The sequence below is a fragment of the Dreissena polymorpha genome, chromosome 3, assembly GCF_020536995.1.
Source record: "Dreissena polymorpha isolate Duluth1 chromosome 3, UMN_Dpol_1.0, whole genome shotgun sequence".
NCBI lineage: Eukaryota > Metazoa > Mollusca > Bivalvia > Myida > Dreissenidae > Dreissena > Dreissena polymorpha.
In genome coordinates, this window is record NC_068357.1 from 111,403,786 (window position 1) to 111,428,202 (window position 24,417).

General features: G+C 34.7%; 2 protein-coding genes across 3 annotated transcripts; one reads left to right on the forward strand and one right to left on the reverse strand.

Annotated features, from left to right (window-relative positions):
- Nucleotides 1–1,757: 1,757 nt before the first annotated feature.
- Nucleotides 1,758–7,577, reverse strand: LOC127871032 (galactose-binding lectin-like). 2 transcript variants are annotated; one of them, XM_052413655.1, is made up of 4 exons: nucleotides 7,441–7,577; nucleotides 3,212–3,538; nucleotides 2,259–2,656; nucleotides 1,758–1,974 (listed from the first exon to the last, which is right to left on the reverse strand). In XM_052413655.1, exons 2-4 carry the CDS (start codon nucleotides 3,526–3,528, stop codon nucleotides 1,850–1,852), a joined length of 840 nt encoding a protein of 279 aa, XP_052269615.1. In that variant the 5' UTR covers nucleotides 3,529–3,538; nucleotides 7,441–7,577; the 3' UTR covers nucleotides 1,758–1,849. The 2 variants fall into 2 exon arrangements, with proteins under 2 accessions (XP_052269615.1, XP_052269614.1); XM_052413654.1 differs by having other exon boundaries at nucleotides 1,758–1,992.
- Nucleotides 7,578–10,501: 2,924 nt separating this feature from the next.
- On the forward strand, nucleotides 10,502–24,118 carry LOC127872500 (annexin A13-like). Its single transcript, XM_052415827.1, has 6 exons — nucleotides 10,502–10,681; nucleotides 21,729–21,819; nucleotides 22,246–22,340; nucleotides 22,729–22,842; nucleotides 23,453–23,536; nucleotides 23,982–24,118. The coding sequence occupies exons 1-6, from the start codon at nucleotides 10,502–10,504 to the stop codon at nucleotides 24,072–24,074; spliced, it is 657 nt and encodes a 218-aa protein (XP_052271787.1). The 3' UTR covers nucleotides 24,075–24,118.
- The last annotated feature ends 299 nt before the right edge of the window (nucleotides 24,119–24,417 follow it).

A 24,417-nucleotide genomic window follows, 5' to 3' on the forward strand; every position in this document is an offset into this window, starting at 1 on the left:
ATATTTTTGAGCATGCCCTATCTCATGCAAATTCAAAACAGAGTAATGATTATAACCCTACAGCACAAACATATAGTTTGACGTATTTCCGTCCGACAACTTAGGAAGAAGTTGAAAAAATCCCCAAATAAATCTTGCGAGCTTGACCCTATTCCAACTTGGCTCCTGAAAGAATGCAAAAATGAACTGCTACCAATACTGACAAAAATCATCAATCTTTCGATGTAAACAGCAAGTGTGCCAAGATCCTTTAAAACATCACGTATAAGACCTTTATTAAAAAAGCCCACCTTAGATAAAGAAACACTTATATATTGCATTTACCCATTTTAAGCTATTTCTTCTGCATAACTCGGGGAAAACTTTTTTGAAAAACATTATCATTAATAAACTGACCCAAATAGTATGTGATGCGAGTATTGCCTTATTTTATTGTTTTAGGGCAAAGATGCATAATGAGATTTTTTTTTAAATAACAATGTTTGTTTATAGGTTTTTGTTGCGTAGTGAATGTAGTCCAAACCACGAACACTGCTACCTAGTAATATTCTTCTGTTCTTCATCATTCTGACTCGTTTCAGATTGCTCCATTCACTACCATGCGTCCGATTACCTTGCCATGTTATAGTTTGTTATAAAAGGTATTATTTAATTATATGTAATATTTATAACGGTATCCGAAAAAGTGCTTTGTTTTATAAGTTCCAAGTATAAGGTATACACTTTCAAATTATATCCCATGCTGGTCTGCACATTGGCATAGATCTCCATTATCTACGAGGTCTTACTTATATATATATGTATATCTTTCAAAAGAAGCTTGCTTTATTTCTATTTCGAGTTTTCATTTGTTAAAGAAACGATATTCACAGAGCAATTGTAAGACGTTGCATTTTATTCAAACGAATACTATTGTATTCTGTCTTGCAAAACTCACCAACGCGCACTAATCTGTTCTTTCAGAACAAGACGTCCATTAAAAATCTGTTTAAAATCACATATCATGTCAACTGCAAGTATTTGAATGAATCAACAGTTTGTCAACAAAAGAGGTCGACGTTGTTTCTTTTCTCCTAAATATGTTGAGATCACGATTTCAACTTTTGCTTAGTTAAATTTCTTGTCTTGCCAACAGTCTCTCTACGCTACCATCGTTATGATTATGTTTTCGTATTGTTTGTGTTGTGTGAGTGTTTGGCTCACTGAATTAAAATTAAGACGTTGTACATGTTCTGTCTGTTATTTGCTGCTGATGGTGACTTGAGTTTTACTTTATTGTACACTTTTATTCATAAAAAAGCAAGAAACTACAACGGGCTTACATAGGTTAATTGTACAAGCATACGTTTAGCAACCATAACACAAGAACAAGAAAAGCAAAAAAACAAATTAATACGGCATCATTTAGTTACAAAATAACATCGAGTATTTGCGTATATGGACGATCTAATAAATTTAAAAAACAACAACAACCACCAAACAGATAAAACGTACATGAATAACACGCTAGAATATAGGTCCGAAAATCAAAATATCATCATAATATTTTTAATATTTTTTTCAAAAACAGGTCTCAAACCCATTCATGTAAATAACACCTGTGCAATATTGGGAATATGATAAATATTTTGTCCGTGTGTGTCCCTATACTACATGTACACAATTGGGGTAGAATTATTTAAAGGAAATTTGTCACTATAAAGTTCCAAAAAACAAGTATTTAAAAAATGTTATATATAACCGTGAATGCAGTTTCATTTTTATTTGAATTTAACTCGTTCATTTGCAGACGAACACAGATCTACGCAGCACAAAGGCGTTTAACGAGAGATTCCATATCCTGTCCTGTTTAGACCTTGTACTGCAGGTCTCTGGGTACCTCGGTCTCACTTCCAGTGTCGGCCAGAAGGTTGCTCTGGAACACAGACTTGTTTTCGTTTTGCTCCACGTCAAACACCCACTGCCAAGTGACCACTGTTTGACCAGGTTTCACTGAAATGTAAATTATTTGATTATATACATTACATGGAAACTGCAATGGATTCTATTTAATTAATTTAAAAAAAAAACAATTAACTATCTTGTATACATAATAAGCAGATTAGGTTTTTAATAGTTTTAATAACATATACATATATATATATATGTATATATATATATATATATATATATATATATATATATATATATATATATATATATATATATATATATATATATATATATATATATATATATATATATATATATATATATACCATTGATTTGAGATGTTGTGGTCGTTTCGTTGGACCAGGTCTGGGAGGAAGTTTGTTCCATCATGTATTTGATGGACTGCGAAGCTGACAAACTGAGAATTTCGATGTTGACACCACCAGAGCTCTCCCAGCTGTACTCAAATCCGCTTGTTTTGCTCTCAGTCTTGGACATGCCAACTTTGACCTCTAGTGTAAACGTATGCTCTGCCGACGGGTTAAGAACCATATGGATGATTTTCCACTTTCCGAACATTTTCGGGAAGCCGTAAACAAGCACCTCTTTATTCGGATTGCTAGGCGAGAAAAATCCAAACTTCATGGCATCGTGCTGTTCCCAGTGAAGGTTAATAGTTGTATGGTCTCCTGCGTCTGGTCTGCCACCTTTTGGATGTGCAAACCTGCGAATGTACCATTGTCAATGAGTATTAGTTCGAACTCATAAAATATTATAAATAACTATTATATGCTTTATTCGTTCTCAGTAGGGGATTTGTAGTGTGTGATGCTAGGTTCTAATATTATGTCAACAATAAAGGACTGAGCTAATACTTAAATGTTATTCATTTCATCCTTCCTCAAAATGTTGTAATTGTGTTGCTCTCTTGTATCTTAATTATTGAGTCATTTGATTGCAATTACATCGGATAATTTTCTTTTTAGTCTTTTTAATTTGCACGTGTTTGTTTTGTGATTGATTCTCGGCTAAATATGAACCCAGGCTTGTCAGCTTGCGTTATAATCCCAAATGATTTGCATTGACCGTACCAAGGCATTGTCCCAGTTATAATAATTGTTTATAATAAATATTTGTAAACTATGTATTGTTAGTATTTTATATGCAAATAGTAACTGGTCTTGAATATAAAAAACTGGAGGTTTAGAAGAATTTATCTCCTGTGTATGCCTCTGGAGTTTGCTTGTTATATGTGTACATACACATTACTCGTACTCACTTTCCTCCCTTGTGAATCACGTGATGGTTGTTACAGTCGAGAGCAAACAGCGCTCCCCAATGCCGAGCACTGTCGACTACCAGGTCTGTGTGGTCCCCAGGTGTCAAACTCCCTCCCCTCGGATGTACGACCTTGCCACTTGCCACGTGCTCAATGTATCCCCAGTGATCTACCACCGGTACAAATCGCCAGTGCATTCTGTCATGTATGGCGCTATGCAGGTCAAGGTTAGTTCCGTCGCCAGGGTTACTCCAACCGCCACTTGGATGGATGAACCTTCCGCTAGACAAATGCTTAATTACAAATGTCTCTGACATATTCGCAGTCCTATATTAAAAAAAAGAGAATGTTTAAATAGCTAGGAAGAACTTAATAATTCAAACGTTTGTTTAACTGTCTACGACGACACTTTTTATGATGATGATGATGATGATGATGATGATGATGATGATGATGATAATGATGATGATGATAATGCTGATGATAATGATGATGATAATGATGATGATGATGATGATGATGATGATGATGATGATGATGATGATGATGATGATGATGATGATGATGATGATGATGATGATGACGATGACGATGACGATGATGATGATGATGATGATGATGATGATGATGATGATGATGATGATGATGATGATGATAATGATTTTAAAACTGTACGGAACACCTTTACTTAGCGGTCCTCGTAAATAACATATTCTTCGTAACTAATGGCTAAGTGCGCGTAGTATGAAGACAGCAGCGATTTTGAAAAATCTGCCTAAAATCGAAAAAATAACCCCCAATTCGTGAGTATCGTGTAAAGTTTAATTAATTTTTGTAAAATATTCTGAAAATATTGACTAGATTTTGAATAATCTTAACATTAACCTGCCTTCAACGAAAACGGTAACAATATTGAGATTCATCAGATGCAACGTTTCATGTCTGACAAAAGTGAAGTCTTGTTGTTGTAAACCACAAAGTAAATTTAACTGTTATTTATCGGAAAGCCTCCCCAAAACATCCAGGGATTAACACTCAAACGCTTCCCTTCCCATACTGTTTTGATATTTTGAAATAAATCCACAACAAACGGGGCCGTGGGGGGGATGGCTCCCATCAAGAAATGTACAAGTCATAAGTAGCAACGTCGATGCAGGCGCAAAACGTTGTTAGCATGCGCTATTTAAGGGACCGCTAAAGTAGAAACTACTCTATTGTCATGATGGTACAAATAGATTATTAAAGTAAATACAGTAAACAAATAAACTCCACAAACTATTATCTCTAATAGTTAAAAACATAAAATTATCAAAACTGGGGTCACCGCCTCGATACGTTCAATTCAATTGGGACTTGAAAGCGGATTGATGGCTATCCGAACCTCACACTTACCCCAGAATTAATCAGAAAACGTTCCCACGTCACAAAAGATTTTAATAAAATGTACATATGCAGACAGAAAATGAAAACATGAAAACGCGACGCGCGAGTCGAGTATTACCCATTTTAGAGTTCTTGTGTCGGATTCATGAAATCTATGAAAACGATGAGGGTGTAGGTTTTAAAATCATTAGTTTACAAAGACATATGGTCCATCAATTTACAGAAATGTTTAAAAAAATAAGGTGTAAGAAAGATGTAAATACTTTTTATCCACATAACAAAAATAGCTCTACTGCTTACAGCCAATGGAGACTGACATATGACAACATTGACGATAAGAATGGTTTAATATACAAATACTAATGCATGATACGTTATTTGTGTGCTTATATATTGCATGCCTTAATTTGTAAGTGTTATTATACTGTAGAGAATCGAACACTCTGACTATCGATCTTATCGAACGAATGAAAAGAAACGAATACAACATTCGCATGCTTGACTTCTTTCATAAACGAAGGTATGTAACAATTATAATTAATAGTAATAATACTGATTATTTTTATGATAGATAAGTATAAATTATCTGATAATCAATTTAATCTTTCGAAAGTTCATACCTGTTTTTCTGAATGCCCTCGTTAAGAATAACTCCTAGTTAAATTTGATAAAATGACAGCGTCTGAATTTTCGCCTAGACTGCAAGGTATTCCATCTGTTCAGCCTTTTTAGTTCCCGGGAAAAAACAACTTATTCTACGTAACTAAGGACTGTGCGCGTCTATAAAGAAAGCTGCGCGGTATGTGTCAGGTAAAACACTATCGTTTTATTGAAGCATTTACAAACGGCGATGATCTCGTACTTGTTTTACTAACGAAAGTATAGAGGCAAATTGAAACACTGAGGATTAACGAATTAGAGTAAAAAGTTGATAAGCAATTTAATCTGACCAGCCTCAAAATAAAACGTTTACGGCGTTAGAATTGTTGCATTCCAATTGTTTTCACTTGTATTGAAACAGAAAAATTATACTGAATAATTATATTTTAACGCCCATATATTAGATACATGGTTCATCACACAGCACGCCTTGTCCAGCCAACTAGATTTCAAGACATTGTTTAAATGGAATACGATAAAACGTATATGTACCTTTGCTTTAAGCTTGTTTTATTTTAAGCATAGTATTAAGTTATTGTGAACGTATAACTATTGCATGGGCTCATAACACAATGATTTAAGCACTTATTAAAACAAGAGGCATTGCATTGATCATATTCGTTTCAACATCTTATTGATATACGTTTTACCACTGCCTTTGGCAATTTATTTTTCTGCAACAGAGCAAAATGAACAACAAGATCGTTAAACATAATACACTTCAATTGTGGTCTCCTTCTGTTTAGTACAGACAGATAGCCCTTAGCACATAGGCTTCTTTATAAAACGTGTTATACACATTTGCTTTATCACGGTCTTGTTGTTTTTTTTTCTTCAACAAGCGTAACTGTAACCAAGAAATCAAGGCCGACATTTTCGGTTTGTACCAGTCATACTATCTCTATACGAACCAGGTGCCATGCTATTATATATCGTTGTTTTTATTTTCTAATTTAAACTATAAACAAGACGATTTTCTTTATATTGCAAGCCATATATATTTTATTGTTGTTTTTTGTTTCAATAAAACAATGGTTTATTCGATGGTAACGGTAATGTTTAAGGTTTTATAAAACATGGTTTATTGAGCACGATGAATAAAATAAATAAATAAAACCCAGACATATCATTTTCTTGCATAATTAGATTTTAAAAAACTTATAAATGTTCATTCGACATGAAGATATGTCAACGTGACATGAAGAAGAGCAATGCTACATAAAAGGGTTCTTTCTTTTTCTCTACTGTATTTATATAGTTTTTCTTCTTTTCGTGTTGCTTAACCTTGAAGGTGTAAACATATGTCTCAAAACGGAGGCTCTGCTATTCAATAACATATCGAGATAGATACGCATGCTTGCATGGTATAACATTTCTGTATCAAAATAAAACAGTTTTTCTATCAACCTTTCTTTTTATGTTCGACTTAAAAGAAACTTAAACATGAATTCGCGATTTTGTATTTTGCGATTTGCGATACGCACTGATTTGCACAATGCATATAAGACAAACACAGAACATAAATGTACAGCTAAAATACCAGGACTTATATGTTATGATTGAATTACAGATGTTATTAAATGAGTTATGTATTATGTGAAAACGACAATCGGCGTAACTATTTTACCCGTAAACAGGACCAAGATTATTGGTTAGGGTAAACGTAATATTGTAATCTGAACTTGTAAGAATGGAAGAATCAATAAGACCTTATTTCGTATGTCTTAAACAAAGTTGCAAGTCTTCCTTTACCACTTTCCTGCAATTCCGTTACTTAATACTGTATAGCTATTCCGTTAAATATATTATTTATTGGTTTTGAACGTGACTTTTTTCACCAACCTTTCTTGGTGCTGACTCAAACATTTATAGGTATACAACGTTGAAAGCTCTAGTATTTTGATATATTCAAATATGTAATCAAACTTCGCTAGTAGAAAGAAACCATTTTGTAATTGATAATTCGTATTCAAGTTAGAAATAATTTATGAATTTTAAACAAATCAACGAATCAAATAATATTTCCGAAATATTTATCGTATTTTGCGATGTTATTAAGCAAACAACATAATCGTTTCTCGCCTAAGTTTTCTATCGTGTTAACCCTTCGATTCCTGTTTAGTTTCAACGCTTAAAAGAATGCTAAGCAGCAAAGCGAAGCTATAGTGAAATTGTAAATGAGTTACCTTTTTTATTCACATGTTGAGCAGCTATGTTCGCTTCTGAAACACTCCGACTTTGCATGACTGTGCCTGCTTTATTTAAATACCCCAAAATGAATAAAAAAAACAAACAATGTATCGTCTAAACCGTAAATGATAAAAAAACTTAAAATAGGATATACCAATTATTTACAGTAATGTTGCTATTAAACTCTGGAAACATGTGCAAGAACAAAACCGAGTGTGAACAAAGGGAACAATGGGCGTTAGTTATGCATGCTTTGTGAATTTGATCAGGCTTGTGGTTGCCCATTAATTCCATTTGGAAATGCAATACGGCAATTATATATTATTTATGCAGATGTGATGCATGTTATGATAACCACATGTCCATTAAGGAATTGTTACTGATACACACATGCTTTTTCACTAATTTTGTTAACAACGGAATAAAAAGGTATCATGTCCCATTGTGTAGTGTCACAGATGGTATCATATTCGAAAATGTCACAAATTGTATCATATTCGAAGAGTGAGGGATCTGATCGGTATAGAACATTTTTGATTTGTATCAGTTACAGTATAAAGCTATTATGCAACATATGTTATTATTTAGATATCGCATTAAATGTAAAAAGAACAACAACGCCAGCTTGTGTAATGTATTGTATTCGCAAATATCATCATGCCATAAGACTCCTTCCAATTCCACCAGGCTGAACGAAGCGTTTTTCCTCCACCCGTAATATCTCTCTATATATTATATTACGATGATCACATAATAAACAAGTGTGCTGTTTATTGTATGATATTTATCGAGTAACATCTGGGGCCAGCTGATGCAAGGTAATTTTTAGGTAAATCCACAAAAGAAACGTTACTATCGACAAATTGTCTAAATATTACAACACCCAATTACAGCTATCTGAATAACAAAAGAACAACATACAGTATTACTATTTGTATGTAATGCAACAATACTTGACACGTCCAACACCGATTGTAACAATTAAAAAACATAAAAACAATGTGATAACAAATTGTGTTAATATTTTTGTTATGTTCTGATATAGATAACTAATGGATAATGACTTGTTTCCGACTATTTTTTTATCAATTGTGGTTACCAGCGACAGCTTGTTGACAGAACTAACCGCGGTCACACACAAGGCTTCATACACATTTATACCTTCACACTAAGCATCAGTGACATGTGTTCCCTAAGAGTATTTAAAGGCGTTAAACTAACTTTCCATTAATTGATATAGAACAAATATTACTATAAAAATATCGCACTAGTTTGATCTTGATCAAAATTGATCGCTGATGTTACCCCCATCCCACAAATATATATTGAATTTTCTATGTAGTTAAACCTCTGTATAAACACACACAAGATCTATCTATTAATATCTAATAAATCCTGGCACAAACACACGTACAATTAATACACTTATTTCTCATCCAGTTCAAAATGATATATTTGCTGTCTCAAATAAAGAGTTATTTACTTGAAGTTGTATATATATAATGCTCTACTACTAACCTTATTCATTTATTAAGCAAAGTGCTCCCTTGGTTACAACCCAAATGGATTTGATTACACTTTTCTAACGTAATTGCCACGTGTCATTTTCTTCAAAAAAGAGGTCATGTGTTCATAAAAGATTTTGTTGTTTTCAATGTATAAGACATGGTTTTGCAGCAATACTTTGACAATCAGTATCTAAAAACTCTAGTTTAAATTACATTGTTTCTTAATAGCGACACTTTACTGGTAATAAAATGGTAATTATAATTTGTTTTATGTTTAAGTTAACTTTGTTTATCAAGAAGTAAATTAAGTAATTATTTATGGATGCAATTAAAATAAACTTATCAATAAATATACATAAATCAATAAATATTATATTTATATAAATATTAGTAGAATGACAACTTTTTTAAATTAATCGAACATATAATTTAATTTATTGCTCATTTCTGCCAAAAAATGATTGATTGTAAGCCAAGCAAGAAGTGTAAATTGCAGTTCAAGAGCTATCTGTGCATTTAAAAGATTATTTTCCCCATGATACTGAATTCCGAGACACAAAACTCAGTCATGAGTATACAAGATAATATTACACAAACAATGTTTACAGTAAAATTAACTAAATATTTTAACATATTGTTCTGATATCTTAAAGACGACCAATAAGTCTACACAAAACGATTATAAAATTATTTCACTTAATTATAAAATCAGCTAATTTACACCGAAAATTTGATCTAACAATGTTTTATTCAGCATTTTTTTCTTGAGATTGTTCGTTAATAGATACGTCTATAAATCTAAAACTAATAAGTGAGTGGCCTAGTACCTACAAACTGAGTGCTACATTTTTCTCATTACAGTAGTTTTTTTAAATAACATCTTTGTTCATAAGTGAAATTTATATTTTTTTATTGTTTAGAAAAAGTCTAAAAATAGAATATGTCATTTTTTACTACAGAAATTGTTATGTGTATATTTGTTGAACATGTGAAACAGGCTTTGAAAACTCGATTTGTCGATCGAAGCGAGGCATTGGCGGCCATTTTTTCTCAATTTTGACCACGTGATTCCCCACATCGGATACAGGACGCAAATGTTCCAAGGAAATATAAGCCATTCAGATAAATTAAAACAGCACGAAATAAAATATTATGACAACGTCAAACGTCTGACTGTGTTGTGCGTGTAAGCTCTTAGACTATAATTATAAAATATTTAGTATAATTTTGTATATTTGCTGCCTAGTTTCGGATTAATTTCTTCGACACATCACGTGGGACATAAATATTATTGTCAGTTTGTATTCGCATTGAAAACATGTTTTAAGAAACACTACAAAACTATCGCCCGGTTTCGAATCTGCCATATGTTTCAAAATTATTGGAGAAGGTTGTCAGCAAAAGAATAGATTAACATTTAACAGAAAACAATTTAAATGAAGAAAACCAGTCTGCAAACAGGAAGTTTCACTCAACAGAATCAGCTTTGTTAAAGGTTCAAAATGATATCCTTCAATCATTAGATAAGAAAAAGGTCACTGTTTTTGTTATGCTGGATCTCTCTGCCGCTTTTGACACCATCGACCACATAGCCCTTTTAAACCGCCTCGAACAACAGTTTGGATTTTCTGAAAAACCACTACAGTGGGTAGCTTCCTACCTATCTGACCGCTTCCAAACGGTGAGCATTGACGGCAAGGTATCAGAACCAGTGCTGCTGACCTTCAGTGTACCCCAGGGATCTGTGTTAGGCCCAAAATTTTATACGATGTATACTAAACCTGTCGGGGAACTTTGCAAAAAACATGGACTCGGGCATCACTTCTACGCCGATGACTCGCAGCTCTACCTTTCCTTTGAACCCACCGATAAAGCAGCCCAAAACGAAACACTAAATCGTGTTGAAAAGTGCCTCCAAGATATCATCTCGTGGATGAATACATATATGCTCAAACTTAACACCGACAAAACCGAGGTCATAGTATTTTCAAGTCAAAACAAGTTCGTAGAAGGGTTAACTGTTAAAGTAGGGGACTCGACAATTAAACCATCACAATACGTTCGAAATCTCGGTGCTTGGTTTAATTCAAGAATGAACATGGAACACCATATTAATGCTATAAGTAGATCATGTTTCTGTCAGATTAGGCAATTAGGTCACATCAGGCAATATCTTACACCAAATGCCACAAAATCCTTGGTCAATTCACTTGTCACATCTCGGTTAGACTATTGCAACGCACTGCTGTATGGAACACAAACATCAGCTATCAAGAAACTACAAAATGTTCAAAACACTGCGGCGCGTGTTATCACAAGAACGTCCCGCTATAGTCATATAACTCCGATTCTAAAAGAATTACACTGGCTCCCAGTAGAAAAAAGAATCCACTTCAAAATACTTACCAATGCGTTCAAAGCCTTAAATGGACAATCGCCTGTATATCTTAAAAACTACTTACGAACCAAGGCGAAACTTAAGATCAAAGAACGAAGCGACTTTATAAGTGATTCCAACGAAGATTAAATCCGTAACATACGGGGAGCGAAGTTTCATGAACGCTGTTCCCAAACTCTGGAACTCACTTCGATCAAACGTCCGGGGTTCTTTAGCCCTGAATTCCTTCAAAAAGGCACTGAAAACTCACCTCTTCCTCCAATCGTATGCAACATAAGCAGTGGTTTATTCAATTCATTATATAAAATCTCAATCATCATGAACTTGAATTAACCCTTTTAAAGGAAGCATAATTATTCCTTTGGGGGTGTGTGGACTCGTGGTAATGGTATCCTGACGTTACCCATGTCTCAACCAGCATGAACTTGAATGTATCCTTTTAAAGGAAGCATAATTATTCCTTTGGGGGGGGGGGGGGGTTGTGGACTCGTGGTAACGGTATCCTGACGTTACCCTTATCTCAATCAATCAGCATGAACTTGAATGTACCCTTTTAAAGAAAGCATAATTATTCCTGTGGGTGTTCGTGGACTCGTGGTAATGGTATAATTTATTTATTTATTTTTATATTTTTTTTACGCAGTACTTATAGTTTTCAGTTGTAGATTTTATTGTTTCATTAATTGTCTTAATTGATCTTTCTAATCTAGGGTTACTGTGTATGTTTTTACGTAGTACTTATAGTATAAGTATAATAGAGTAGTTTTATAGTATAATTTAGTAGTTTTGATCGATTTCTTATGAAACAGTGTTGCAAAATGTATTCGTATCTGCGATACGTCAAATGTTCTTATGTAAAGCGCATTTGAACGTGCACTCTTGCATGAAAAGGGCGCTATATAAATCCGGTATAAGTAATAATAATAATTTTAACAAACTGTTACCTTTGTCCACAACGGGGTTACATGCTATTTGCGAAAAAAGTAAAAACATATATACATATTCAGGATATGAAATTGCAGATATTTTATCACTCATAATCACTAGTAGACAAGAGCTTTCAATATACATACATTGAAAGTTCAGTTTTCACAATGTGCCTGATTGTCTTCAGTTTTAAATTTTAATTCATTAATATTTTCAATTGACGCAAATAAAAAACTTAACTCAATGTAAAAGAAAATAAACATAGCATTTTAATATTTTAATGTACCCGTCCTTCGCTTTTTTTTATAGAGCTTTGTTTTATGGTTGATTCAATTCACCTCTTAAACTTTCGATCGTTCATGAAAAATAACATACACTAAAACACACATAAGAATGGTAATTAAACTTATAAAATTATATGTATCATTATTTGTGTCAATAAATTTATTATATTACTTATAACAAATAATAGCCTGTTTTTGTGCAATTTACGGTGTTAAGTCTTTAGACCACCTTTACTGTGATGTTTATGACTTACTTTTTTATAATGATCAAATTAAATTCAGTAATATACAATATTGGTATTAAATGTGATATCTTTGAATTATTATAAGTTGTTTTAATGTTTACTTCGGAGTTTCTTGTCGATTTATTGACTAAACACATGCCTGTATTCATATGGATAACGTATTTGTAACCAGCGCGTGTGTCAAACAGTCAGTGCGCATGTGCGGAATATCCCGTATGTAAACAATAACAATCAATTTGTCTGTATTTCCGGAAGCATGTGAGTTTGGTTGGTGGTCACAATACCAGACAGGATGGTTTTCTCCGGGTTATCACAAGACCAAACCATTATTACAAATAGCTTTCTGTAAAAAGCAAATAGCTGGAAATTGCAGCTATAAGTGGTATTAACCCATTTATGCCTAGTGTCTAGAAAAAAGGCATTGGCAAACAGCCAGCATGATGCGGCGTCTCATCAGGGTCTGCGCTGATTTGCTTCAAGGGATTTCTGAAAGAAATATTCTAAATATAGAAAAAAAACTAGATATCCCTAATTTTGGAAATAAATTGATCCAACTTAGAAGGATGAGAGAGTCCACTAGGCATAAATCGGTTAATAAGATTAGAGTGCTGGGACACTATTCTCAAATAATGCGGCCTAGGGCAGCGGAAGGACCTCATAAACTCCGAAATACAAACACATACACAATTGTGTGGTGTTCTGAGAAAACTGGGCGTTATACTTGTGCGTAAATTGTCATCCCAGATTAGCCTGTGCAGTCCGCACAGGCTTATCAGGGACGACAAATTCCGTTTTTATGAAATTTTTCGTTTACATGATGTCTGTTCTTAGCGAAAATCCAGTTTAGGCGGAAAGTGTCTTCCCGGATTAGCCTGTGCTTACTGGGACGACACTATACGCACATGCATTATGCCCAGTTTTCTCAGAACACGACACAATTGGTCTAGGCGTTGGCTTCCGAAAAGCACTATCAGTCAGTATATCTTTAATGCCCCAAGTGATATGAAGGTTGTTGTAGCTTTAACGAAAAGTATATAAAGTACAAACAAGTGGACATGATAACATTTTTAAACGCACTAAATGGCAGATGTAAGTGGTGAAAAATAACCTCCTAGGTCAAGATGTAAATCCTGTTAAAATGGACTCATCAATCAATATGGTTTGGCTCTGTTTTTAACCAGGTTTTCCGAAGGAAAAAACTGGTTATTAGATTGGCGAATGCGGGCGGGCTGGCGGGCTGGCGGGCTGGCGGGCTGGCGGGCTGGCGGGCTGGCGGGCTGGCTGGCGGGCTGGCTGGTGGGCTGGCGGGCGGGCGGAACAAGCTTGTCCGGGCCATAACTTTGTCGTTCATTGTGAGATTTTAAAATCATTTGTCACATTTGTTAACCATCATTAGACGGTGTGTCGCGCGAAAAAATTACGTCAATATCTCCAAGGTCAAGGTCACACTTTGAGTTCAAAGGTAAAAAATAGCCATAAATGAGCTTGTCTGGGCTATAACTATGTCATTCATTGTGAGATTTTAAAATCATTTGGCACATTTGTTCACCATCATGGGACGGTGTGTCGCACGAAAGAATCACGTCAATATCTCCAATGTCAAGGTCGCCACGACTAAAAATAGATTTATTTTAAAACAAACTTACAAAGGGGGTTAATTTTGTTTGTTCATTTCAAAAGTTCAGTTTGAGTTGTCTCCCTTTATCAGATTTTTTTTCACAATGAAAACCTGGTTTTGTGACAATTTTGTCCCTTGTTATTTATAAGAATACAATCATCGACGTATGAGTATCTTGTATATTTTTTATATGTGTCGTGTTCTGAGAAAACTGGGCATAATGCATGTGCGTAAAGTGTCCGCACAGGCTAATCAGGGACGACACTTCCCTCCTAAACTGGATTTTCGCTAAGAAGAGACATCATTCAAACAAAAAAGTCCATAAAAGCGGAAATTGTCGTCCCTGATTAGCCTGTGCGGACCGCACAGACTAATCTGGGATGACAATTTACGCACAAGCATTATGCCCAGTTTTCTCAGAACGCGACACATAATATCTTGACATGTGTTAAGGATGTCAAAAACAAAAACAACTTAAGACCTGGTATGCCCTTTCTGTACTTAAACATACTTGAAACTCGAATGTTAAGTGTTTATAAACCAGTATAGTAGGAAGTAACATCACTCTGGCAAAACACAGATCCGTGTACAGTAGGATATCGACATGCCTGTGTTAGAACTGATAAATCAAAGCCAAATATCTGTATTAACCCATTTATGCCTATTGGACTCTCCGATCCTTCTAAATTGGATCAATTTAATTCCAAAATTAGGGATGTGTAGTATATTTATTTCTATATTTAGAATATTTCTTACAGAAAACATTATGCGGCGTCTCATCTGGGTCTACGCTGTTTGCCAAGGCCTTTTTTTATAGACGCTAGGCATAAATGGAAAACGAAACCGTCCCAACTGTTTTAGATCTTATAAAACACTTAATAATGACAAACTTGACAAACAGTTTTCTTTCGTTTAGCAGGGTTACAAAGAAGAGAATGGTGCATTTATAAACGGTTCATTATTTTATGCAATTGTTAATTTGAATATGGTCAAACTCGCTAAATATCAACAACATGCTCTTCACAGTCTGTTGAAAAGGATACCTGCAACGAAACACAAACACGATATCAAAAAACTCAAGAACCTGTTATCTGGACAACACGTTGAGTAGGTCGGTTTGTAGACCCGAACCGAATATATGTGTCGCGTTCTGAAAAAAACTGGGCAAAATGCTTGTGCGTAAATTGTCATCCCAGATTAGCCTGTGCAGTCTGCACAGGCTAATCAGGGACGACAATTTCCTCTTTTATGGAATTTTTTCGTTAAAATGATGTCTCTTCTTAGCGAAAATCCAATTTAGGCGGAATGTGTCGGCCCTGATTGTTCGGACTGCACAGGCTAATCTGGGACGACACTTTACGCACAAGCATTATGCCCAGTTTTCACAGAACACGACACATATGTGTTTAATCACCTAAGTACTAGTGTCCATATTTGACATAACTTCAGTTTTACGTTAAAATTCATAATTTTTATCATTCATTGTAAAAGAAAATTAATATCCCATTAAAATACTGCTATGTACTTTGCTTGTTATAAGCTTTGCTTTATGGTTGATATATTGCACCCATTACACGTTCAAACTTCCATGAAAAATAACTAACACTAGCACAGCCAGTACATTGATAATTGAAAGTACATTATTGGCATCGAGATATTCATGTTTCGTTATATGTGTTGTTGTTCTCTTTAATTTAATTTCTTGAATTTCTTGTACAAGAAATAGATCGGCTACTTTATAGCTTTATTTTAAATCTTTACAACAGTGAAATTGTCGATGTTTATTCTTGAGAACACCTTTAGCATGATTTTGATTACTAACTTTTCTTAAAAAAACACATGTACTAATATATTCACAATTGGTACTAAGTATGATTGAACATTAAAATTACAATTGATGTGTTTTAATGATGGTTCTTAATGTTGTTTCAATTTATTGACTTAACGCATGTATGTATGCATACATATAACATTACTGATACTAGTGTTTTTGCCAGCAAGTCAGTGCAGTGCGCATGCGCGAAAAATGACATTTGTAAACAATAACAGTAAACAGGTCTAAAGAAGACTCTGACTGAATTACTATTACCATAACAACAGATTTAATAACAATCTATTTCTTACCAGGAACTTTAACCCATTTATGCCTTGTGGAATCTCCCATCCTTCTAAATTGGATCAGTTTATTTCCAAAATTAGGGATGTCTAGTATATTTGTTTCTATATTTTGAATAATTCTTACAGAAATTCCTTTAAGCAAACAGCGCAGACCCTGATGAGACGCCGCATCATGCGGCGTCTCATCTGGGTCTACGCTGTTTGCCAAGGCCTTTTTTTCTCGACGCTAGGCATAACTGGGTTAAGCAGTAAAAAGAGCACAATGCTATTTCCGTATACATCTAGCAAAATTTAATAAAGGTTCCCTTCATTGTTCAATAAATTCATGCAACACAGCCTTAACCGTAAAAGAAATGCACTAACTCAATCAATCTACACATTACTTTGCATTAACAGATTGAGCGGAATGAATCCGACTGAGTAAGTGGACAGAACAAAAGCTCCTAAAATATACATCAAAAGTACCAGGCGTCGGCCGAAATATGGTTAATTTAAAATGTATATTTCTTAATTTCTACGCTTTAAGTCCTTAAAATCAAATTTAATATACTTGGAAATCATTGGTTTCGTTTTGAAGAGATTCTTGTCATGAAGCCTGCTGCAGAAATTAATGTGCTAGCATGGAACGACAACTCTGTTGGGAGTTTAAAGCCACACACCTTGAAATGAAATACCTCTTAATCAATACATATAGATGTAATTTGAAAGTGTGCAAAATTGTCATTAAATCTATAGCCTAGTTAGCAAGTAATTTATTATTCTTCAAACGGTACAGCTTTTTAAACCGAAAGTAGGATTTCTAGACGTATACGTCCATTTCGACAAACGCGATTATTTTTAAGTTTTAACGCGCAAAAGGACGGATTTTTACCTTGTAACCACCAGATATATTTATTATTGGCATAAATAAAATTATTTCTTAAGCCTGGTTAGCAAGTTATTTATTATTTTTCAAACGGTACCGCTTTTAAAACCGAAAGTAGGATTTCTAGACGTATACGTCCATTTCGACAAAAGCGATTATTTTTAAGTTTTAACGCGCAAAATGGACGGATTTCTACCTTGTAACCACCAGATATATTCTAATTGGCATAGATAAAATATGTTTCTTATTGATACTTAAAAGTTACTATGCCACATAAGGTGTGTGGCTTTAAGGGCTTCCACGTTTGGACACATTATTGCCTGTATTTGCCTGTGCTAAGTGACACTAATAATGTGTGTGTGTGTGATTCGAAATTTTGAGATCCTTGCGCGACTGAGGATTCATTATGTGAGTCGTGTTCTGAGAAAACTGGGCATAATGCATGTGCGTAAATTGTCATCCCAGATTAGTCTGTGCAGTCCGCACAGGCTAATCAGGGACGACAATTTCCGCCTAAATTGGATTTTTGCTAAGAAGAGACTTCATTTAAACGAAAAATGTCATAAAAGCGGAAATCGTCGTCCCTGATTAGCCTGTGCGGACTGCACATGCTAATCTGGGATGACAATTTACGCACAAGCATTATGCCCAGTTTTCCCAGAACACGACACATATGGACCCGGCACGTGTTACAGCACTTCTACCTGATTAAATGTTTTACTCACGAAAGTTGGACGAATTTGAATTAAAGCTGCAATGTCTAGCTTTTGTTTATTGAAAGATATTAATAAGTTGTGTGTGGTATTGTGTTGTGGGGTGAAGCCGTAGTAAACCTCACCAGTCCGGTATGGTGACCACCAACCTTACTCACATGTGTCAGGAACGGCGATTGCACCAGTGTCGTCTAGAGGAGAAGCGCTTTTACCAACCATTTGCGTACCTGACAGACAACTTTAAAAGCGAAAAGCACGGCCACAATATAGTTATTGTCAACCGGACACGGGTTGCCCGCTATCTTGTAATCATAAGTGTCCACTAATGACGTGTAAATAGATATCGACGCTTTAAAAAGACACCGGTTGAGTGGGAGCTTAAAATCATCCGATTGTATTGGGTGAAAAATTATACATTTGAATATAGTTTGTATGTTTATGTTACAAGGAACATACAATGGCTTCTTTCAAACAGGTCGGTGAAATAAATTATTATGCCCCAGGCATGTGCTGATGCGGGAGACATGTACCTATTGATTCGTCCGTTCGTTCGTTCGTTCGTTCGTTCGTTCGAGATAAAACCTTAGATGACACTTTTCGTATAGGAACAATAATGCTTCCTACAAAGCTTTTATACTGTCTAGGATGATATACCCCGGTATTTGAACACTATCAACACACGCCCATCACTTGTCCTCATTTTTACCGTGACATTGACCTACGTTTGGAGTTGTGGTTAACTAAAATTGAACGTTCGCTAAACATACATACTAATTACTTAAAGGTATGATATCTCTATTCAACACTCAGAATATTCACACTGACACGCATGCGTATGCTGCACTATATGTAACTCTATATAACTGTACGTGATCACGTCAATCTTATACTTTTACTTCTTTGTTTGCATTTAACGAGGACTTTTAGTATTATTTATTGCAGACCAGATTGCGAATAGTTTGCAAATAGTTTGAGTACAACTGCCAAATTTTATAAACACATTTACTTGTATGATGTTCCATTGCAATTTGTTTCTTGTTTCTTTAAACAGTGTGTGTAGTATTTCTTAATTTGTATCGTAGATCTATATAATGTATATGGATAACTCGTTGGAACACTCGAAGCGAAATATACAGATAAATAGACAAAAATAAAGAATGCATGAGATAGTAGTTTTTTTATTAAGCACTTTAATTTTTAATTTCACAATAAGAATTGAGCGAACAATCCTACATATTACAGATGCTATTGAATGCGTAGTTGCAACGGTCTATCGATAAAAAATTCTTTCCAACCATTGTTTAGTTATATATATATATAAAAAATTAATTTGTTCATACTCTGTCAGATAACAATTATAAATGTTTGTAAATAAATGCTTATATTCAAGTCTATATATATGCATTTTGTTATGTGCCGGTGGCCTTGAATCAAAGACCGAATAAACTTGTAAACTTGTATACAAACTTGTTATCATGATCAAAACTGCCATGTGCATTCAGCCTCGTTTATATAAAAAGGTAAGTTGCGTAAAGAAAGTGATTTTTTTAAATGAAACTTAAAACAGGAAGCTGCAATCAAATATTTACACATAAGGTATATATATATATAGTTATACACAGTATTAGTGGTCTCAATGAAAATTGGATAACACTACAATGTTGAACTGTTATATCCTGTAAATGACGGGGAAATAGTCTAGCAAAAGGTAAAATGTTTCATCAACCAAATTTACAGTTTGTTGAATCCAAGTTGCTTGGTAGATCTAAAAACTCCTTTTAAAACAATTTTCATTTGGGGAAATTGTTAAATGTCTTGCCAATCTGTATCTGCATTTCTTCTTTCTGCATGATTTATTGAATAAAACTTATATTTCCATTTTGTTTTATCAAAGGCAACATTGACATCGCCAACAGCTTCGACGAAAAAGCTTCTTGTGAACAAATTAACGTTGCTGGTTAACAAAATGAATGAGTTTTTGTATCTTCATTTGCGTATGATTTTACCTGCCATATTCAAAAAAGGTCTAGACTGCATGCTTACTGTTAAACTCTCGCCGTCAGTGAGAGGCTATCTAGACTGCATGCTTACTGTTAAACTCTCGTCGTCAGTGAGAGGCTGTCTGGACTGCATGCTTACTGCTAAACTCTCGTCGTCAGTGAGAGGCTGTCTAGACTGCATGCTTACTGTTAAACTCTCGCCGTCAGTGAGAGGCTTTTTAAAAATCTCTTATTTTTTATATTTGCACGAAATCCTTATCAATCCTATTTTGTTTTTCGCGACCATTATTTACCCGTTGAAGCATTTTCTTTCTTGTAAGCGCTATACTATTTAGTTGTCTACGAATTGGGATCGCCAAGTAAACGAACAATTAAATTTAATTTACATATGCTGTGTAAAGGAATTCGTGTAGGTTTGAAATAATGTTCACAACTTGTCGTCCTAGATTAGCATGTGCAGTCCTCACGGTCATATCATGGACGACACATTCCGCCTTAACTTAATGTTCGTCAAGAAGAGTCTTCATTTAAAGGAAAAAATACAATAAAGCCGGAAAGTGTCGTCCCTGATTAGCATGTGCGGACTGCACAGGCTCATCTGAGAGAACACGTTACTCACATGTTTTAAACCCCATTTTCACAGAGCGAGGCTCGTTTAATTGTATTGGCTTCATTTATATCATGTCCAGAGATCGTTGATGGGCAACGTTCACATCACGTTTGAATAATATTCTACCACAGTCCCACACGCATGCACATTAGAATGAGAAGGGAGCTTACCGTGGGTTATTACCCCGATATACCAACGGTTGTTTCCCTCGCACAGCGCGTGAATACATTATACCGAATAAACTTACAAAATCTTGTTTCTTTACTTCTTAAAGTACTTAAAGTGTATAACAGAACTTACGCACTGGAAGCAAAGTTATTTCAATTTTTCTTTATATAAAATAAGTTTTAACAAGAAGAAAAGGCACATTTAAGCTGTTTACAAGTTGCTACTCGACAAAAAATAGTGCCGTACAGTAAAACACTTTTTCGCGGTGGAATTGTCGTAGAATCGAAATAATCGACGGGTAAGCGTAAGTTATTGCGGTAATAACCAACGGTATGTCGTTCCGATGCTTGTTATCAAACCACTCGGGCTACGCCTTCGTGGTTTAATTCCTACGCATCGGAACTCCATACCGTTGGTTATTACCGCAATAACCAACGCTTACCCGTCGATTATTTCTTAAACACATGATAGTGATGTTTAAACGAAAAACTATAGCCCTGATTACCCGCACACGAGGCCTTAATGGATTTCGCATCCTTTCACCTGGCGCGTCATAATTTTACCCCAATATTTTTCTTTGTGGAGTACAACTATATTGTGTCATAGAGCAAATATGATACCTCTGAGCCTTGAAGTTTTATAACAAAACCTTGATTTAATGTTCGATTTACCATTGATTGAACGATCAATGGCGTTTCTAAAAGTCAAGGTTTGACAGTTTTAAAACGGTGAATGCGTCTATACAATCTGAACGAAACAGATTCAAGACACATTTTGGGACAGACACATGCTACGTTAGTAATACACGTGTATTGTCTTTTAAAAACCAGGTGAAGTTGATACAGGGCACGGTGGTGCCCAACAGTCCCTTTACAGCGGAGATTTCGGCCCAGAAGCTTCACAAGGCTATGAAGGGCTTAGGTATGATGTCATTGGTAGACCTCGCTTTCGTATAAATGTATTTTAAACTTGCAGATGATATATAACATTCAGTCAGCTTGTACACATAAACTTATTTGAATGGTTACCAAAATGGTTACCTAATTATTTTAGGTGGGTATGAACTTGTTGGATACCCGATTGTGATATTAAAGACGAATATACATTTAGTGCAGCGAATTTAGAATATCTTAGTGACTAAGCAGGAATTTAGGATGACAAAACCAATACTGGCAATTAAGTCAAACTAGTGTTATAATTTATTACTGTCAGGATGCCGTGGTTAATCGCTATGATTCTTTTTCCGACTTTGAGACCAGAATTAGTGTACAATAAGATCAAACAATGACAGATGTTGATATTTGGTTAAAGCCGCCATAACTGACAAGGCGTTCTTATTTTTTTAAGACACAGATGAGAAGACAATCATTGACGTCATGGCGTCCCATACCAATCAGCAGCGTCAGGAAATCGCGCTCGCATACGAAAAGCTGTATGACAAGGTATATGTTTGATATTATATGGAATCAAACTTAAACACAATGATACCCATGCATCTATGTTGTTTTCGCTTATACATATATACGACCCGCAATTTTTAAATGAGAACATACATTTTAAGTGATAAATATGCAACCGAAAAGTCTATTAATTAAATGTTTTGTTAAACACTAATTTCTTCCGCCTCAATAATTAATCTGATATCACATATAAACTTAATATGTGCAACAGAATAAACATTGAGTTCGTCTTTTACTATTTCTGCCGTATTGTGATGAGAGTCAAGCCGAACGTTTTTCTAACGAATGCAATGGGCTTGATGAACTAAGTTTATGTACTCATGTGCAAAGACAACACTAACTGTATCACACCTTCCACCACGCTTACCAGAACCTTCCAGCGGAGTTGAAGTCCGAGATAAGCGGCAATTTTGAGAACCTGGTTCTGGCCCTTCTGGAGACCCCTGCAAATTACGACGCCAAGGAGATCAAATTTGCTATAAAAGTATGATAAAACCTTAAGAACGGAATTACACAACCTTCTTAGTGATTTCCCTGTCTGCGCAATTTTTCATGCTAAATATGTAGAGATTACTATCAGTCCATTACATGTTAACATAGAGTGAAACGTAGTTATCAATATATTATAAATATTTAAAATCTTATAAGAATTGATGGTCCAATCCATTTTACGCCTTTCCAATAATACAATCACCAATATATATGTATATCTTTTCAATGGATGGTAGTACGATTACACAAACTCACTATCTTTTTTTGCATATTAAAGTGATAATTAAAAACCGAACATGGATGAATTCGCACAGCATCCAGACAAATCGTTTTAGAATATGTATATATATATATATATATATATATATATATATATATATATATATATATATATATATATATATATATATATATATATATTATATCTTTAATTGTGGTTTAATTGTTAAGTTGTTAAATATAAGTAATTGATAATTAATTTTAGACCAATGTGTGATGCAAAGATAACTCATTTTGGCCTCATCTCCACACTGACCTTTCCTTTGCGATGTCCGAATTGTGTAATCATTCTTTTCTTTAATTTACAAAGTTTGAATTTGAAGGGCGCCGGCACGGATGAGGGGACATTGATAGAAATTCTGAGTTCAAGGTCAAACCAAAGGCCACCAAACAGGCTTACAAAACACGTAATACATAAGGAGTTAGTTTCGAATATAAGCTGATCAATTTTGTTGAAAATCTTATGAGAAGCTTTTCTTCGACATCATTTTCCTGAATCCATTTGTTTCTTATTAACAATTTAAAAAAAATCTACAATACAAGTCAATACCTGTCGAAACTATTGAAAAAATAGTATTCATGATTGACTGGCTTAAATACAGTTTACACATGTACTTTAATGTAAATGTAAGTCAAGAACTTGTATTTACCATATGTGATGATTGCATATTTCCAGCATTTAAGAACGACATTTATATGGGCATTAGGAGTTATAAAACGTTTTAATTATGCCGATGTGTTTTTAGTCATTTAACAAAGCAATTGTCTGCAAACATAAGGATATATTGTGCAAAGTAGGCCAAATATTTACTCATCTTGTGGTATTCCCGAACAAAGCACTTTTTATTCCAGATCGACATGGTACAGATTAAGTCGGAGTTCCAGCGACTGTATGGAAAATCTCTGGCAAGCTTCATCAAGGGCGACACGAGCGGAGACTTTTAGACGTTGCTGCTGGCTCTGATTAAGGAGAAATAGAAAAGTATCGGTTTTGAAATGTTGCCATTGCCTGCCATTTATAATTCACAGACGAGGGAACAATTTATTTTTCTCCATAAGCTATCCTTCTTGTGATGTAATCATGGCACATAAGAGTCGTATTCTGAGAAAACTGGGCATAATGCATGTGCGTAAAGTGTCGTCCCAGATTAGCATGTTCAGTCCGCACAGGCTAATCTGGGACGACACTTTCCGCTTTTATGACATTTTTCGTTTAACTAAAGTCTCTGCTTAGCAAAAATCCAATATAGGGATTTTCATGTATTTTCATTTCAGTTACTAGGTCGTG

Bases quoted from the DNA above. Each gene is read 5' to 3' on its own strand.
- LOC127871032 (XM_052413654.1), bottom strand. From the start codon at position 3,528: ATGTCAGAGACATTTGTAATTAAGCATTTGTCTAGCGGAAGGTTCATC. The intron at 2,657-3,211 runs GTGAGTACGAGT...GTACATTCGCAG, and splicing joins GTGATTCACAAGGGAGGAAA to GTTTGCACATCCAAAAGGTG. The intron at 1,993-2,258 runs GTATATATATAT...TTTACATTTCAG, and splicing joins CACAACATCTCAAATCAATG to TGAAACCTGGTCAAACAGTG.
- LOC127872500 (XM_052415827.1), top strand. From the start codon at position 10,502: ATGCTGGATCTCTCTGCCGCTTTTGACACCATCGACCACATAGCCCTT. The intron at 10,682-21,728 runs GTACCCCAGGGA...TTTAAAAACCAG, and splicing joins CAGTGCTGCTGACCTTCAGT to GTGAAGTTGATACAGGGCAC. The intron at 22,843-23,452 runs GTATGATAAAAC...TTGAATTTGAAG, and splicing joins AGATCAAATTTGCTATAAAA to GGCGCCGGCACGGATGAGGG.